The sequence below is a fragment of the Haliotis asinina genome, chromosome 1 (assembly GCF_037392515.1).
Source record: "Haliotis asinina isolate JCU_RB_2024 chromosome 1, JCU_Hal_asi_v2, whole genome shotgun sequence".
NCBI classification, from domain to species: Eukaryota; Metazoa; Mollusca; class Gastropoda; order Lepetellida; family Haliotidae; genus Haliotis; species Haliotis asinina.
Genome location: NC_090280.1, coordinates 52,979,411 through 52,998,710, shown reverse-complemented (window position 1 = coordinate 52,998,710; position 19,300 = coordinate 52,979,411). Strand labels below are relative to the sequence as shown.

The 19,300-nt window shown below is 41.2% G+C and overlaps 2 protein-coding genes across 3 annotated transcripts; both read left to right on the top strand.

The window, feature by feature from the left end:
• The first annotated feature begins 520 nt into the window (after positions 1-520).
• Positions 521-11,742, top strand: LOC137280636 (sulfotransferase 1C4-like). 2 transcript variants are annotated; one of them, XM_067811897.1, is made up of 7 exons: positions 658-775; positions 4,991-5,190; positions 5,458-5,781; positions 5,920-6,023; positions 6,778-6,961; positions 7,154-7,293; positions 11,680-11,742. In XM_067811897.1, the coding sequence occupies exons 1-6, from the start codon at positions 750-752 to the stop codon at positions 7,267-7,269; spliced, it is 954 nt and encodes a 317-aa protein (XP_067667998.1). In that variant the 5' UTR covers positions 658-749; the 3' UTR covers positions 7,270-7,293; positions 11,680-11,742. The 2 variants fall into 2 exon arrangements, with proteins under 2 accessions (XP_067667997.1, XP_067667998.1); XM_067811896.1 differs by lacking the exon at positions 11,680-11,742 and having other exon boundaries at positions 521-775; positions 7,154-9,247.
• Positions 11,743-13,037: 1,295 nt separating this feature from the next.
• Positions 13,038-18,220, top strand: LOC137273468 (sulfotransferase 1C4-like). Its single transcript, XM_067806171.1, has 6 exons — positions 13,038-13,741; positions 14,164-14,363; positions 15,115-15,438; positions 16,768-16,871; positions 17,184-17,367; positions 18,105-18,220. Exons 1-6 carry the CDS (start codon positions 13,038-13,040, stop codon positions 18,218-18,220), a joined length of 1,632 nt encoding a protein of 543 aa, XP_067662272.1.
• Positions 18,221-19,300: the final 1,080 nt, after the last annotated feature.

Below are 19,300 nucleotides of genomic sequence, written 5' to 3'. Positions count from 1 at the left end.
GTAATGCCTCTCTCTAGCGTTGTGGCAGCGTCGTGCTTCTATTTACAAGGCATATATTAAGTCTGTCCCTCTTGTTGATGGTAACATTTGACTGCAAAGACATACCTAACAGAGTCGGGATATTCACAGCAAGTGAGAAGGTGTGGTTAACAAATCTGTAAACAATATCACATCGGGGGACGCCAGAAATAGATTTCAAGCATAGTATCGATGTGAGAATTCGAACCCTAAACGAACGCTTTAACGACTTGACTGCCCACGCAGATAGAAGGAATATATAATTTGGACAGTAACAAATAATCCCGTAAATGAACGTGGCTTTGTGAGATTCGAACCTGAGAAAATGTTTCATATGGGCTTTAGCATTGCTTGGAGGGCTAGGCAGTGGCGAAAAAATCTGGTTTAGGGATTGTGAGACAGACTAAGGGGCAGCCCGCTGCACGTCAACTGATTGCTCACTCTTCAGCGCACCGTCTTCAGCGCACTTTGCATCAGCAAAGTGTAAAGGTCAGAAAATAGTACATATGCCAATGTTGTCAAAGTATGTATGTTGGATTGCATGTATGCAATACGATTAGATAATGTTCAGCATAACAACCCTTAAACTGTACGTTATTATCACAATGACATCAGGGTTGTACAGTTCTCGACTTGAATGAGTCAGCATATCATGAGACCAGAATCTTATTGTCCTTACAGGGTGTCTGTTCACTGCTCAAGCTTCAGCATACACGCACTGGACATCAAGCATGGCGGGCGTTGAGAAATCACTGCAGTAAGTATTCATTCATACACATGCTTCATGTAACAGTTCTCTGGTGTCTTTCAGATCTTAATAACATTATGAAACTATGAACAAGGGTCGGGTGATGCAAACAGGTCTGAACCTCACACAGACGGAATTGCGTGATAGTGAAATGTCTTGTTGTGGACGGTGTAGTCTCTCGAAGTCTTTTAAAAAGTTTCTCGTCTCCGTTATTCGATCCCCTGTGTACACATTCGTCATTATTGATATCTGGGGTAAAGTGTGTGTGTGTGTGTGTGTGGGGGGGGGGGGGGGGGGGGGGGGGGGGGGGGGGGCGATCTTGCAAAACCAAGAGGGCTGCATTATCTTTCTAGATAGCACTTCATTCATGACACAGAGCAGGAATGTTTCAGTGCTATGATTTAGTCCGTACGCAGACTGGAAGGGCTCATGAAGATCATACAAAGAAGACAGATATGCTGACAGACGTGGGCACGTAGCTGTCGCAATGAATTGTGAAATGTATGGAAGGGTGGAAACAGGACGATAAATACATGACACCTTGACCATATTTTGTTATGAGTGCATTAGCTGGACTGAGGTTGAGGTTTTTCAATTTTTGAAAGAAGTATTTCTTCATAACTATATTTTCTTTTGGCGTGGTGATGTACATGACTGCATTAGTTATTGGTTTGATTCGTTGTCATGTGACAGCTGAAAGGATATTGCATGACGCTTATCTGACGGCTGCCTCACTTGACCCATAAGTTATACATAGATTGGCAGAATCGAACGATACAACATGTCATCGGGTCAAACGGATGAACACTTTGTAATGTAAATATTTTCTGAAGATTTCAGGGCTTCTTCGAGCACTCTTCCTCAAATACACGGGTGTTTTTGACCTGGAGTTTCTAGTATTTGTTTCCCTTGTACGTGGGTGTTAGGTTGACACCTTCGTGCGCTGGGTCACTTTGACCTGTAACTGAACTGCATTGACTACCTCCTCACTAACTGTTGTAGTGTTGCATAACATAAACAGATATACACAAGTACATATTATTTCTCAAAACCGGTCAAAGCCTAACCTCGGTCAGTGTGTATACAGGTTTGGTCGAGTCAAGTGACTGTTCGTCACGATTTTACCGTTAGCTTGTCCAGGTAAGATGTAGCTAGACAGATAAATAGAATTTAAATAGATATTTAATCAAAATAGAAGTACCATATAGCTAGCTGTAACAGAGCACCAATTTTGCAATACTAATAGATAGCACAGATAACAGAATTTAAAGGTTTCACATTAACTGTCCTACCCCATTATAAGAGATTCACGTTTAGGCCCCGATGTTTGTTGTTCAGATTATTTCATCCATTTATAGCCAAGAGAGTCACGTTTAGTTCCCCAAGTAACACACTTCGATACATCATAACGTTTTAATTCCACAGCGCAACAAGTGTAATAAAGTGTATAACGCATGCAGTATACCGCATATGAAGTGTAATACAATGTATAGCACATGCAGTATATGGTATATCAAGTGTAATACAATGTATACCACGTGCAATTATACAACATATCAAGTGTAGTACACCGTACATTACACCCAGTATACGGTATACCATGTGCAGCATACAACATATTAAGTGTAACACACTGTATAGCACATGCAGTACGCAGTATGTCAAGTGTAATATACAGTATATCATATGCAGTGTACAGCATATCACAGGGGATTAAGAAAGTTAATCCGATATGTACTGTTTTGTAGTTTGAACGTTGTCGCGGTGATTCGTGTATGAAACAAGACATATTCTTGAAGTTCTGGGACTGTAGATTTGTGCCGTTGTCTTACAACAGTGTAAGGTCAGGAGTAAGGTTACCAGTGTACAAGAGACACGTGGTTTGTTGACCAGGTGCCACGTGGTCATGCGATTTTACCTTTTTCTAGGAACAGAGGCTACATCGTCAGTGCTGAGTTACGTTCTTGTTAACCAGCATTAGTAGCTAGTTAGAAACTGAATCTTGGCTCTAAGCTCCACAATTAAACGTTGCGCACCCGCAGAAAGACTTATGTTGTTTGGTTGAGAAATATCCACCACCACCAACAACAACCAATAACGTCAGCAACAGCATAGTAGAGACTGTAACAATATGGCGGACACTACGGCCATTGCCTCCTGCCTTGTCTGTCCGGTGCTCATCATCTCTTCACAAGTCGACAGCCTCGATTCACCCGTTTTGGATATCTGATAATGTTTCTTTCCGAAATCACGAATACGCATTTGAAAGACTGACGGGTAAGAAGTTTAGGTGGTCCAGTATGTTATGTTGCTCGGCAGGTGAGCTGACGGGTACATGGGAATGTTAGAAAGTTAGATACGAGTATGTTATCAAGCACAACACATACAAGTGGCGATCTAGTTTGTCTCACAGTCCCTGATTCATAGTATTGTAACGGAACGGCCAAGGACTAGTCAAAATACTAGTAGACAAACTACATAAATATAATGGATGCTGCCACCAGTCAAAAAATGTGAGAAAATAAATACCAGAGTTCAGTGAAAATATATCACAAGGACCTAACAGACAAAGAATGAAGAAACTGGCGATATGCAGAAGGATCACACAACAAGTAGATAAAGTTCCAATTCGTTGGTTTCACATTAATTTCAGACTTGCTGTGCGCACCCATACATCCCCTTCTCACTACTATCAAAACACACATTTCTGATGCAGCTGCAACCAAAATAGGACATCAATACCTGAAAAGCATATGTAAATCGATATATTTAGTCAGCTACGAACACTCGTAAATAATTATTATTTAATCATATTGTTTTGAGTGTATTTACACTATCGGTAAGCATACGACCAAGCCGGAATTTGACCAGTAAATGCTTTTACTCGCTCTGCGCATGCGCACAGCGAGTCTGATATTAATGTGAAACCAACGAATAACGATTTTATTTAATGAGCACTAAACTGAAAATACACGATCTCGAAACTGTCACCTGGACTGTCATCAGGACTGGATATCTTGCTTGTCAACCCGTGTCTTCGTGGTTGTAGAAGTCTTGCAATGCTGTATGGCAGTCTTGATTGAGACTCCTGGCTGTTATATGAATTAAACCGTACAATAAACTTTGAAACTGGAAAGTGAATGAACTTGCAGCAACCGGAACTTGATCCAGATAGTAAACAATGTATTCCGGAAGTCACGTGATCCGGAATGAATGACAAGGAGGCCACACCTCCGAAGAGCTGTCAAAATGTGATAAAAGTAAGAATGGTGCTTAATCCCAATTAAAACGTGCACTGAAAAACGTATGTCTAGGCTTTAGATGATTCCAATAATCCCCTGTGTAAGAAACCCCTAGCAGAGACTGCAACTTGATAAGGTCAACATAGCATGTCGGAATGACCTTGGGACCCCACCCACCCCCCCGCCCACCCCCCATCGCGAGGACAATCAGCGACTGTCAAACATTAAATTTTAAACGGTAATAATTCTTACTGGCGATGAACCATACTTGCCTTGCGATGGACAACTGTGACTGTGAGTGTATCTGTATCTGTAATCTGTACACTTGATTCCCATAAGCCAAGGATAATCCGTCGGAATCAATCCGCATCTCAACAAGGTTGAAAATAAAACCATAATAATCACCTAACTACAACTAGATACTTAGAGAACAGACCAAGTGTTATCAATATCTTTGTTAATTAAAAGTTATAAAATAATTATGTCCCATGATGTGAAATTGAGAATTAAGCTTTGACGTAGCCCTGGAACCCTACCTTGCTTGAGAAAGTCCAATTTGCCGCACCGACGCTAACCTTGACAGCTCTATTTATAGGTGACATAAGGTCACATGACACGCAAACGTGACGTCAGGGAATTCAAGATGGCGACTGTTAACATGACTGACGTTCCTTGTGCCGTAATTTACTGTTATACCTCATATTGTAGCTTGGAAGCTGACTGCACAAAAGGTAGGTCATCTTAATTAGATGCAGCTTAAGGCTGGTATCTTGGCTGGAATCACTGTGATGGCTGAGAAATTGATTATCTCGGTACTTGAAGCCAAGAATAGACATGAATTTTTGTTACAGTATTTTCCATACCGTTCATTCTCCCTGCATGCGTAAGCCCTAAATAAAGCAAGTCTTGATTTCCTCAGGTATATATATTCTGTGACTAGGGGTGGGTTAGTCCAGTGGTGATCATGAACGGTGTTTTCCAGGGATCCAAACCATGGAGAGTTACCCGATCTAAGAAACTCGAAAGGACACGGATTCCACTGCTACAAACATGATGGGGTGTATTTCTTCGTGCTACCTCCTCAGATGCTGAAGGGAGCTCATCCTGCTGACAGAATCAAAAGTGTCAAAAAAGCCCAACTCAAGGATGATGACATCATTATTTGTGCGTATCCCAAATGTGGTAGGTACTCGACGTGTAACAAGGAATTACTAAATGGTATTTAGGTGTACAATTCCACAGACAAAGACTCCACGTCATGATGTGGAACTGCCCTACACTCTGACTGCCCCATTTCACTGGAGACGTATGACAAACACTATGTGCAGTCAGAACCACGTTGATTTCAAAGGTAATATGGCAGAATGGTCTAACTTTAAACAAACAAGATTCGTTCTGGTAGAGTTAACTTTGTTTTTGCGAGTATCTGACCGGACGTTCTTGGTTTAGGAACACACTGGCTGTGGGAAGTCATCGAGATGCTGATCAGTGGGACTCTCCAGCATCAAAAGGACGTGAAAGAGACCCGGATGTTTGAATTCATCGGCAAAGATGGAATGGAAGCATTGCCACCACGACGTGTCTTTAACACCCACCTCCCTCTGCGCATGCTCCCGAAACAGGTAGTGGAGAAGAAGATCAAGTGTATCCAGATCATGCGCAATCCTAAAGATGCCTGTGTGTCCTTCTTCAACCACTGCAAAAACATACCTAAACCGCTTGGTTATGAAGGAGACTTTGCGGAGTTTGCAGAGGCGTTTTTGACAGGGAAAAGTAAGTATGATATGTGAATGATCAAAGTCAGTATTACAAGTAAAAAGGACAGGACACAGACACTGTTATTACTACGATTCCCAAGTCTAGGTTAAACTATTGGAACTTTGCTTTAACTTTAACTTCCTTACTTCCTAGTTCCGTTTGGGTCCTACTCCACCTATCTTCAGACATGGAAAGACGAAGTGGCAGCTGCTCCAGAGTTACCTACCCTTGACATGTACTACGAGGACATGAAAATGGTAAGTATTGATGCTGCTCAACAACGCGTTTTTCTGATAGCTACAAACATGTTTAAGTGGCATTGGTGAACAAACACAGAAGCACAATTGTAAGGCAGTTGCAGGAGTAATGTGCGTAAGTTGGCGGCGTATCGTCCTGTCCGTAGAGCTGAATCACAAATCCGAAACAATGAGCGCGGAGAGCTTGGATGGGGCGCTGTGTTTGGCAGTTTGATTCCTGAGATGTTTTAGGACTTAGGTCCTGCTAAGAACGAAGCAGTGTGGTAAGGAGAGCTTGTTCAAATTTTCCTCTTTTCACCCAACAGGAAAATGAGCACCAGGTGGAATTAGACTATAACTTTCTAGTGCCTAAAACACGGCTTGGGATATCCGAGGTTGTTATATATTGTTGTTTTGTGCTGTGTGTGCATGCTTTGAACATGTCCCTTTTTTCGTATGGAGCATTCGTCATAATTATCCTCATGATGTTTTACTATCATACATAGTCAAAGTGGCGCCATGTTCTAAAACGCCATCTCCCCTTTAACACAAAGGACTTCAGAATGACAAAAATTCAGGGTAGGATTTTGTGTTCAGCTGTCTAGTTTTGTGCAATCAGTCAATTAATCCATCGCTAAAACATTCATTTACTCTAATCAGTTACATGTACTTGATTCACAAAACGAGTGTTGTGTATGAATAGACGGACAATAGCTCAAAAGTCGCAACATTTACAATAATTTCATAGACTTTTTTTTTATACAATTGCATCCAGGATCCTGCCACGTCTGTCAAAAAAGTCGCCAGATTCCTTGGTCTTGCATCTTCAGACAAGTTCTGTGAAGACGTTGCGGATGCTTGTTCCTTTACGAAGATGAAAAAAGTTGACCAGGAAATGAAAAGTGGACTTCCCATGAAGATGTGGGAAGATGGCTCAGGAGGAACGTTCTATAGGAAAGGTATAACACACCCCAATTTAATCCTTGAAACTCTGGATTCAAACGGATTCGAACTCACTCACTCACTCAAAATTATAAGTTGATTAAAGTACTGTGGGAATAATGCTTTCTCCACAGTATTTTCGTATAGTTCTTGACAAGTGTATACCCGTGTAAGGTACTTTAGTTTTGATGGGGCTTTCTCTGTTTCAGGTGAAATCGGGGATTGGAAGAATTGGTTCACTGTGGCACAAAGTGAGAGATTTGATCAATTATGGAACAAGAAAATGAAGGATTCTGGTTTCGAGTTTACTTACACACCAGTATGAGATCCAGTCAAATGCATTGGTTAGGTGCGCATCGCGATAATGAATTTATGATATCCAAGAACCATTTTTGAAGTATGTAAAGAAATTTTGTTTCGATAAACACTAATCAGGAGTAAAGTGTCCGAGAGCATTTACACACATCTTCTGATTGTACAATTTTTATTACATAGTGCATCTTCTAATGCTCATGAAATGGCGACAAAACATATAGCACCTACAGTTTGGCTGAAAAGTGGACCGATGATCAGTGTCGGTTATTCGGGAAATTCGTAAGTGCTGCCGAACCCTTAACAGTAGCTGTGATTGGTTGAATCCGTTCGGTCGCGCAAAGGTTACCTGACTCGACCTCCTACTAGGGTTTCTTAGAGTCATTGTGGGAGTGAACGAATAATACTGAGACTAAGGTTACTTACACGCCATTAAACGAAACATTTTTTATGCTCTAGGGCTTGTGTTCATAGCAAACAAAATGTTGTAGATTAACATTCAGATTCAGTATCTGCGGCCTAGTGCAATATACTGCTTCCGTTACACAGATGTTTATCACAATCTGCTATTTTTGTAAACAACATAAGGCAACACTCACCATTCATTCCATCAAGTAGTCCGAAGGAAAGAAATCTATACTTCATTTCATTTCCATCTCCGGTTCTCACCCACCCACTCACTCAACCACCCACTCACTCAACCACCCACTCACTCACTCACTCACAAATGTATATATTATAAATAACAGTTCTCGGTATGTGCAAACATTTTGATGACATTGTTACTGACAAATCATTTTAACAGTCAACATACTGCATGGTGGACAACATCGTGAGTGAGTGAGTAATTATCCGTTGGCACATCGGCAATAGTTCAGCCATATCGTGTGGAGGAGAATGAATAATTATATGGAAATAACTACAGATGAATAAAATTGGAAAAATAAATCTTCTTGACGAATAACACTAGTGTGTCACAGATACTCGTTTAAAACTTGTAATTTGATTTGAAATATTTTAACCAGAAATAATAATACAATGTGAAAAGAGGCTCTAGGTTGTCAGCAACTGAAGGCAAACCAGCATACTAGGGACCGTGGGGACTTACAGTATATTTGATACCTACATGAACCCTACAACAACAAGGTAGGCTAACAGCTGCGAAGGATGAAGATTGTTCTGTTGTTGGTAGAAATGGTAGATAATGCTAACCTGACAGTTGTTTTTAAAAGGATGCATGTGTGGTATCTAAAACATGAAACTGTTACCAACGTTTGAATGATTTTGCACATGGAAGTCATTAAATGTCTGCCTAAGGAATTTAACATATTGGGAAATGTCATGGAAGTCAACATCCCTCAAAACGTCAGTAACAACAGCATCACCCACAATGTACGTTCATCGACATACGTGTTACAGAACATTACACATGCCATATGTCCCTTATGATCGCGGACCATCTGATCTTCTCTGTGTCATGAGCCAAACCAGTGTATGTTTCCATGCTAGACTCGTACTTTTGACTTGTGTTTGTCATGATGTGTTGAAATTCGAACACTGCACAACCAAGAACTTGTACTGTTGAAGCACGCAGGGAGTGCTTGATGTACGTGGTTGATGGCCCAGTCTTCATATTGACAGTTGACATCATGGATAAAAGTCCATTGTATATGGAATACTGCAAGAGACATTTCCATAATTATTTCTGAGAGGGACGGCTTTGAAGTACACCACATTCCTGGCTGTTTCTTTTCACGAAGTTCTTCAATTCAGATCTCTCATCGCACAAGACTTTCTTTCTTACTTATAACTGAGCTGATCAAAATGGAGTGAGAGAGTGAACGGTTATCAGGCCTGTCTGATTTCTTCAGAAAGACAGGCACATGAAAGTCCTGTACAAAGATCTATGCCCTACAAGATAACAATTACAGATAAGCAGTACTGGTGATTATTCTGTATGGAATATAATATAAAACATACAATATATCAAATTACTGTATATTCTATTACTATAATATAGCTTTCACGCATAAGTGCATAATGGGATCTGAATCATGACACTCAGTAAGTTTTACTATGCGTTGCTTATTGTAGTGTAATTTAGTAGCTCGTTCTACAAAAAGTAAGACTTAAGAAGTTTACACTACAACTTTTACAACTGTTATAGGGCGTAGATCAAAATTCTCCTCGAACAGCATGTGAGAATGGTGATGGATTGTCGTGGCAACTTCACTCATACTCAAAGCGTCTTCAAAACGTTCAACACCCTGCCGTTTTACAGTGGAGAAACGTACAATATCGTGCCCTTTTACAGTAAAGAAACGAACAATATCGTGCCCATTTACATTAGAGAGACGTCCAATATCGTGCCCTTTTACATTAGAGAGACGTCCAATATCGTGCCCTTTTACAGTAGGGAAACTTACAATATCTTGCCCTTTTACAGTACAGAAACGTACAATACCGTGCCCTTTTACAGTAGAGAACCGTAACGTACAATATCTTGCCCTTTTACAGTACAGAAACGTACAATACCGTGCCCTTTCACAGTAGAGAACCGTAACGTACAATATCGAGCCGTTTTATAGTAGAGAAACGTACAATATCGAGCCGTTTTACAGTAGAAAAACGTACAACATCGAGCCCTTTTACAGCAGAGAAACATACAATATCGTGCCCTTTTACAGTAGAGAACCGTAACGTACTATATTTTGCCATTTTACATTAGAGAACCGTACGTTTGCGTCAGTTTAAATCGACTGAAACATTTGAAGCATGAACTGTTCAGTATGAATGAAAAACGTGCTGTGACAGTTTCAATTATATTTGTTTTCGTAAAAAGATGAACGTATAATACCGTATATATAAATTGTCTCAATATCTGCATCAACATGATTGTATAACGTGGAGCTATGAGATAATATTCTGTAACTCTATATATCCACGAGCCACTGTTACAATGCTGTGTTTTCTGTACAGTTTCTCAACCCTTATATCATACTCGTTGTAGTTGACAGGTGTCACAAAATTGTATCCGTATCACATTGAACGCACTGCATTGTCAGTTTGTGAAATTATGTAACTGTATCCCACGATCTATTGAAGCAAGTGAAACTATTCATTATAATTTATTATAGTGAGTGAGTGAGTGAGTGAGTTTGGTTTTACGCCGCTTTTAGCAATATTCCAGCGATATCACGGCGGGGGACACCAGAAAATGGGCCTCACACATTGTACCCATGTGGGGAATCGAACACGGGTCTTCGGCGTGACGAGCGAACGCTTTAACCACTGGGCTACCCCACCGCCCATAATTTATTATAAGTTCAACATAGGATTTCTGCAAAGTTATTTGAGATAATAAATATTCTGAATCAAATCATTCATGTCAGGTGCATCTCGGGTAAATATTGTTTATCTTGGCTAATGATGCCCATGACGTTCGCGGGTCAGTTGTTAAATGTGTCCTGGGCTAAGGGAAATATTTTGGTCACACTTAAAGTACACAACAAACACTTCACACATTCCTAAGCCGGGCCAGTGTAAACATGAACATTGTTAGATTTAATATTTCTAAGGTTGGTGAACTGCCTATCATGTATTCCATGTTTAGACGGTTTATGTAAAGCTAGAAAGAAACCAATCTGTAATATGTAGCCACAAGGTAACGAATGTGCATGCATATGGCGTGTGCAACATTTTATGCATCCCTCAATGCATATGTTTGTCTGTCATACTGTCCTCACTATTACGTAACATTCACAACTAATTAGCATGGCCTTTCCAACAAACGCAACTTAACACAATCCACAAGGTGTGGCGTGGCGTGGCGTGGCGTGGCGTGGCGTGGCGTGGCGTGGCGTGGCGTGGCGGGATAGGGTGTGGCTGGGTGAGGTGAAGTGGTTGAACAACCCATACCTGTGGATACGCTAACAAAGTTGTTTAAGGTCCCGCAAATGATTGTGTAGTTCCACTGAATCCCATTGGTTCAACTACAGAAACATACACGTATTTTAACCTATGGGATACATTTCGCTTGGGCCTAAAAATGGGAATTCCCTGTAATACAGGCCAATGGTTGATAAAGGTAAAATTGCTCCAGGAGTGAGAGAGTAATACAGCCCAATGGTTGATAAAGGTAACATTGTTCCAGGAGTTAAAGAGTAATACAGGCCGATGGTTGATAAGGGTGATATTACCCACGATATCAGAAAATACCACAGGTCCGTGACAGATAAAGCAACTATTGGACCAACTGCTACAATATAATGCCGTTCCATCGCAAATAAAGAAAATACCGTATTAGATGTCACAGGTATCAGTATGACCTGCTATTGTCACGTGTCTGGAACTGGGATATACCTACCATCCCTCGAATGTGTCAGGCTGAGACAGAATCACGCTCTGTACGTCTCTGTTGTAGGCTTCCAGAGAGCTGAAATACAGCATGGGATCCCAGCAGAGCCACGTTGACTATCCATTGCGGTAAGTAGCCCTCACTGCAATATTACCATCCGGTTTCTAGAACTAAAGCAACCCACTTTTTGGAAGAATTCCTCTGCAATATAATAAACTGACGGACAAAAGAAAGTTTCCGCTGGCACACTTTGACAGCTTTAAAAAACGACAAGAACAAAGTGAAATATGAACGTTGTAATTTGTTAAGCAATGACACTGTTACATGGTGAGTACAAAAAGTCAGCTTTAACAGAAACTTTGGCTTATTTTGGTCGACATGGGGTCTAACTCTTGTCGTCCACTGCACCCTGAGATGAGGATGTTTGTCAGTCAGCAGCATTCCTCGGTATGGTCGGTAGGCCCTGATAGTTTTCTTGTTACTGTCCGTCGATTGACTGGGTGACCGAGAGCCGTTGCCATTGATGACGTCACCGTCAGGAAGCTGTTTCTCAGGTGCAATAGGCGCAGATGGTGAATTTCCTGCGCAGTTGTCACCCTTGGCCTGCCTCTCCTGGGTCTGTTTTGGGCGAGTTTTGGCCAGTCTGTTGATAACACCGACGAAGGTTCCTGACGATAACGACAGTACAGTGGCACGATCTTGCAACGTCACCCGTAGTGGCGCCCATCTGCAGCATTCCGATGACCCTTTCTCGCTCTTTTGGAGTTAACCATGGCATTGTTAAATGTTTTTCTGTTGGAGTGCGATCTGCTCGGCACTGTGGGGTGGTTTTATACCGTACAAAGTTTCTTTTGCCCGTCAGTATAGTAATGTGCAGTGGGAAGTGTACGCTGTTTTCATATCAACAGGACAATTTTGTACATATGTAAGGTGGATATTGGCCCGAAACCATAAATCGTTTAACAATCCTTTCTAAGTCTTGACAGTTTCGCCACGGACTTCACATCACCTATTTCATTTAATTCTGAGCGAGTCAGTGATTTAATTCTTGGCAAGAGGCCTCAGTGGTGGACAAAGGTAATGGTTACTAGCTGATGTTCTGTGAACATACCGTGCAGTCCATGCAGAGCTAGTCAAGATGAGAACACAACATAGGAACTCCCAGTAATACAGGCCAGTTGTAGATAGATGTAACATTGTTCCAGAAGCCAGACAGTAATACAGGCCGATGGTTGATAAGGGCGATATTACCCACGATATCAGAAAATACCGCAGGTCCGTGACATATAAAGGAACTATTGGACCAGCCGCTACACTATAATGACGTTCCATCGCAAATAAAGAAAATACCGTATTAGATGTCACAGATATCAGTATGACCAAACGGAAACGTTGCTCTAGGAGTCATAGAGAAACATAGGTCGATGATTGATAATGGAAACGTTGCTCTAGGAGTCATAGAGAAATATAGGTCGATGATTGATTACGGAAACGTTGCTCTAGGAGTCATAGAGAAACATAGGTCGATGATTGATAATGGAAACGTTGCTCTAGGAGTCATAGAGAAACATAGGTCGATGATTGATAATGGAAACGTTGCTCTCGCAGTCGTAGAGAAACATAGGTCGATGATTGATAACGGAAACGTTGCTCTAGGGGTCATAGAGAAACATAGGTCGATGATTGATAATGGAAACGTTGCTCTTGCAGTCATAGAGAAACATAGGTCGATGATTGATAATGGAAACGTTGCTCTAGGAGTCATAGAGAAACATAGGTCGATGATTGATAATGGAAACGTTGCTCTAGGAGTCATAGAGAAACATAGGTCGATGACTGATAATGGAAACGTTGCTCTAGGAGTCACAGAGAAACATAGGTCGATGATTGATAATGGAAACGTTGCTCTAGGAGTCATAGAGAAACATAGGTCGATGATTGATAACGGAAACGTTGCTCTAGGGGTCATAGAGAAACATAGGTCGATGATTGATAACGGAAACGTTGCTCTAGGAGTCATAGAGAAACATAGGTCGATGATTGATAACGGAAACGTTGCTCTAGGAGTCATAGAGAAATATAGGCCGATGACTGATAATGGAAACGTTGCTGTTGGAGTGAGAGAGAAGTACAGGCCACAGGTTTATGGCACTTCTTTCTACTGCTCTGCAAGTTCCAATATCGCAGCCTTGATTTAAGTGTATTATCGAGATATGAAATTGCTTCCCTCCCAAATCTGGTGAAGCCATTTTGGGGTCACACAGATTCATCGGCATTTTAGATGTTAATGTGTTAATGATGAAGCATACACAATTATGGATGAGAACGTCTTGCCCGCCATGAGTGGCAGTTTCAATGTAGATTCTTACACCGTTATCACGCTAATAGTTTGCATGCTTCATTATTGCCACACAGATTGAGAGGGCAGAAGTTCTGTCGGTTATCTAGTTGATTGTCCGATGAATTAATTGATAGTTTGGACATTATTTAGTAAATAAGGACATTGTTTAGTAAATAACATATATTTCGACCATGAACCATATTTTCTAGGGATCACGATTTTGGAGAGCTACCAGATCTGAGAAACTCGAAAGGACACGGATTCTACTGTCTCAAGTATGACGGGGTGTATTTCTTTGTGCCGCCTCCTGACACACTGAAGGGGGGTCATCCTTTAGACAAAATCAAAAGTATCAAAGAAGTCGAACTGAAGGACGATGATATCATTCTCTGTGCGTATCCCAAATGTGGTATGTACCCAGTACATCCTAAAATGAGTGGTTGAATATCACTGCCTAATATCATCTGTTTATGGAGTATACCAGCCGTATCATGGCAAATCTCAAAATATCCAGTGGTATCTAACTTATATGAGGCATGCCTCAATCACATCTCAGCTTGTCTCTGTTTGATACTAATAAGACCGCTGATATAACGTTGAACACCGCCATTTTCTAAATCTAAGTAGATATCGTAACGCGTCTGCTGTGCTGAATGTTGTGTCACATCAAACATCAGGGCACAATTGTTAGAAGTCAAATAAGGACTTCAATTTGGTGGTTCAGTGGTCACATAAGGACCGTTCAGACTGTTGTCTATACCGCGTCCTGTACAGTGTCAAATTAGGACATATTGGAGGATATAGTGACGTTGAAAATTTCAAAGGTATGCAAGTAAAACTACATGAACTTTGAAAATTGTTGAGTTATTTTTAAGTCTTCCACTGCTGCTCAACAAATGGCATTGGACACCTGCTCCATAAAGCGATCTCAGCGTTCAGGGGCCCGTTTCACGAGACTCTCATAAGCTTAAGATCTCCTAAGTTTCCTTGTAGCATCCCTGCCTCCTATACTGTAACATAGGACGTACCAATGCTATGAGATCTTAGGCTTACGGGAGCTTTGTCAAACAGGGCCAAGGTGATCGTAAATCCCATAAGCTGACAAAAGCTTACGACCGGTATCACTATGTGGAATTGGGTCCTGAATTTTAATGTTTTAGGAACCCACTGGTTGTGGGAAGTCATCGAGATGCTGATCAGCGGGACTGTCCAGCATCAAAAGGATGTCAAAGAGACCCGGATGATAGAATTCCTCTTCAAAAATGGAATGGAAGCGTTGCCACCTCGACGTGTCTTCAACACTCACCTCCCTCTGCGCATGCTCCCGAAACAGGTAGTGGAGAAGAAGATCAAGTGTATCCAAATCATGCGGAATCCCAAAGACACGTGTGTGTCCTACTTCAATCACTGCAGAGACATGGTTCCACCTTATAATTATGAAGGAGACTTCGTGGAATTTACAGAGGCGTTTCTAACAGAGAAAAGTAAGTACAAGGGTAGGCTTAGTCAGGACGGCATGGGGGTTTCTGTCCTGTGTTCGTCCGTGGAATGATGGTTTGAATGGAGGCGGAGTGTTTTGAACCACGTCTACATTATACCAAAACATGTTAAATGATGACGCGCTGCATAAAACACGGAGTTGTCGACTCTCAGTCATAATACAAGTGTGGTATATATGTGAAAATGTGGCATGGAATCTTGGAAGGTTAGAGATATATGTTACCTGAAGTTGGAACTAGTACAATCACCCATGGGCCACGATGGAAGTATATTGTCCACATTAAAAGTAGCCCTACTGTATGGTGTGACTCTTTACAAAGAGCCCAGTTAAGTCGGCCGCTATTATGAGAAGTTATCATGTCAGATAATATAACTATGGTCGCTGCACAAAGAGGGACTCAAGTTACCTGATGTCACGGCTATTTTAAAGTAGCACTACTGTATGGTGTGACTCCTTACAAAGAACCCAGTTAAGTCGGCCGCTATTATGAGAAGTTATCATGTCAGATAATATAACTATGGTCGCTGCACAAAGAGGGACTCAAGTTACCTGATGTCACGGCTATTTTAAAGTAGCACTACTGTATGGTGTGACTCCTTACAAAGAACCCAGTTAAGTCGGCCGCTATTATGAGAAGTTATCATGTCAGATAATATAACTATGGTCGCTGCACAAAGAGGGACTCAAGTTACCTGATGTCACGGCTATTTTAAAGTAGCACTACTGTATGGTGTGACTCCTTACAAAGAACCCAGTTAAGTCGGCCGCTATTATGAGAAGTTATCATGTCAGATAATATAACTATGGTCGCTGCACAAAGAGGGACTCAAGTTACCTGATGTCACGGCTATTTTAAAGTAACTCACTTTCTCAGGTTTGTGGTATGGTTGAAATCATATTCTTGAGATGATGCAAAAGTGTTTGTTCATTGTTCACTATATAAGTACTAAGACTCAAAATGGATGAAGGTTTCTGCCATGGCGATTTCACCTAAAATTTCACTGAAAGGTTAAGAAAGGGCACTGGTTCCTAAACTTCTGGTAACATATCTGGCATACTTCTATTCATGGTTTTGCTCGGACTAATGTTCCACAAACTTCAATGACCTCTCCACACAGGGACATGATCCAGGCGCTGTCAGCGCTACGGCTGTCATTAGTGTGTTTCAAGCATTGGAGTTTAAAAAATCCATTTGTATGTTTCGGCACTACACCTTGACAGAAACCTCCTGTATTTCGGAATCCAGCGTCACGTCTGATGAAAGGATTCAGTTAAGTGTCATTGTTTCATCCATGTCTTCTTTATTTCCTAGTTCCGTTTGGTTCCTACTCCTCCTATATTCTATCATGGAAAGCCGAAGTGGAAGCTTCACCAGAGTTACCTGTCCTTGAGTTGTTCTATGAAGACATGAAAACTGTGAGTATTGATATCCAACACCGTCAAGTTGTCCCCGTAGTTACAAACGTTCATCATTGACGTTACTGTCAAAGAGTGATATTGTACCGTTAACTGATAAAATAACCTGCAAGTGAACTCAAAGTTGGACCCCCTTTCACGATTCCCGTTCCTTTAATACAGGATACGTTTGAATAAAAAACCACCAGGATTAGATGGTTGAGTGATAAAGAAACCACATTCAATCGCCTTATGAAACAAGATTCGTATGATGAAGTATGATCTTTTGAATGTGAACGAGGCCTCCTTAAACTCTAGGACCGCTCTTTTCAGGACCTTGCCAAGTGTGTTAAAGACATTGTTAGGTTCCTGGGTATCACACGTACGGACCAGTTCTGTGCGGACGTTGCACTTGTTTGTTCCTTCAAGAAGATGAAACAAGTTGACCTGAACAGGGAAGATAGAATTCCTCTAAAGATATGGGCTGATGGCACAGGAGGGACCTTCTACCGAAAAGGTATTACACGTTTTCACTTATATCCAGGAAACAACCTATTTAGAATTTTAGAAATACCCACTCATTTGTCAGATTCCAGAGACGTTCGACGAAAAGTTATTCCTCGCGATGCGTTAACATCAGACATCCCTAAAAATCCATATTAATTCACTTTCAAGTACGTTAGAGACAGAGATCATCCGCTCCAAGACAATACATAGAATTCATGCTCATGATATTCATCACTGGATTGACTGGTCCAGAGTCGGTTATTTACAGATTTCCGCCCTATAGCAAGAATATTAAATTGCTGCATGCGTCGCAATCCTCTCTCACTCACCCAATACGTAGAATAGGGTAGTTCCGGGAGGCGTGTTTATTGCCTTGAAACGTTTGTGAACCTTTCACACAGTCAGGTTTGGGTACATTGGCGGTTCCTAATTTCCGATACTACGACATTTTGACACGATATCACAAAAAAACATAATCGCAAGAAAATACGGTACATTCGTTTTAAACATTATTCGCGTATTAATTGAAGTTTAAGGCGGATACGCTCTCCTTATTAGTCCTGTGGGGTCGACATTTTCACGACAAGCATGGCAGTGGTGCTTGTAGCAGTGACAGCAGTGTTGCCGTAGTACTAGTAGTAGTAGTAGTAGTAGTAGTAGTAGTAGTAGTAGTAGTAACATACGCAGTTGACAGACAAATGCCTGTGTAAAGTAAGCTGGCGTTGATACATTCATTGTCTGTTTCAGGTGAAATCGGAGACTGGAAGAATTGGTTCACTGTGGCACAAAGTGAGAGATTTGATATCATATGGAACAAGAAGATGAAGGATTCTGATTTTGAGTTTACCGACACACCTGTGTGAGGTCAAATGAAAGAGGTTTTGCCACGATTACTAATGGACAACTGCGTTCTGAGTGGCTGAGGTTGCTACTGATCCACTATACAGGTCGCATTGTTGTCTTTGTGTTTTGTGGATAATAAAACTTATATAAGCGGTCTGTCCTTCTTGTTGATGTACATACTCATTAATATATGGACAAACACCATGGATAACAACGTCATGGCTTCCTTGTACGGTTGCGTTGTAAACGTGGCAGTCACCAAATAAAAATAATGTTAATAAGTTTGTCGGTATTGCACCTGCGCCATTCCTGAATGAATTAAAACTTATTTAAACATTACAGTTCCCATCGAGTTAGTACTGTGATTCTCCACTCAATTCGTATAGCATTGGTGTTGGTTTGATGTCTGACGCACAGCACGACTTCCACCATTCAGGACTGGACTCGTAATAATGGACCGGATAGCCAAATGGCAAGATAGTGGATGTCAAGTGTGAGCGGTGTTTTCAAGGTGCAGCATTCATACACAAAACTAAATTCGTTTGACTGTTATATACTTTGACTGTTACATACTACGTTATAAAATGACTTTGGATTTCAGAAATGTAATAGACCGTAAGTTACTGGAGTCTGTTGTACAATAATACACCAAAAGCAAAGATGCATAGACGGTTTAAAACGCCTTCCATCTGTATTACATCCAAGGAAATATGAAGGTATTGTTTTTCCGATGAAGTTATTTCCATTGGGATTTATAATTGAAAGTGTATTGAAGTGGGAGCTTTCATAGCCGTCAGCTGTCCAGTCTGGTAAGTTGTCAGTTCCGGCATAAAATCTCAGTCCCTTCCGTGGCTTGTACATTTATCATCCTTTAAAAGCTCTGCAGTCCAGCAGCTGTCAGTTCCGGATCTCGGCATGAAATGAACCGCCCGAATGCGTGTTTTCACAGTAATCAGCGCTGTCAAACCCGTCTTGTGGCAAGGAGTCGGCCGGATATGCATTGTCACCAATCAATCCTGCGTTAAAACCACATGGTTGTCGACATAAATAAGTTAATCTCCGTTCAGTATGGGTATACTTGTAAACATAACTAGGGAGTT

What these genes read in the sequence shown, in the direction of transcription:
- LOC137273468 (XM_067806171.1), top strand. Translation starts at nt 13,038, where the DNA reads ATGATTGATAATGGAAACGTTGCTCTAGGAGTCATAGAGAAATATAGG. An exon ending in GGCGTTTCTAACAGAGAAAA is followed by an intron (nt 15,439 to 16,767) that starts GTAAGTACAAGG and finishes TTTATTTCCTAG; the next exon opens with TTCCGTTTGGTTCCTACTCC. An exon ending in AGGGACCTTCTACCGAAAAG is followed by an intron (nt 17,368 to 18,104) that starts GTATTACACGTT and finishes TGTCTGTTTCAG; the next exon opens with GTGAAATCGGAGACTGGAAG.
- LOC137280636 (XM_067811897.1), top strand. Translation starts at nt 750, where the DNA reads ATGGCGGGCGTTGAGAAATCACTGCA. An exon ending in ACTACGAGGACATGAAAATG is followed by an intron (nt 6,024 to 6,777) that starts GTAAGTATTGAT and finishes AATTGCATCCAG; the next exon opens with GATCCTGCCACGTCTGTCAA. An exon ending in AGGAACGTTCTATAGGAAAG is followed by an intron (nt 6,962 to 7,153) that starts GTATAACACACC and finishes TCTCTGTTTCAG; the next exon opens with GTGAAATCGGGGATTGGAAG.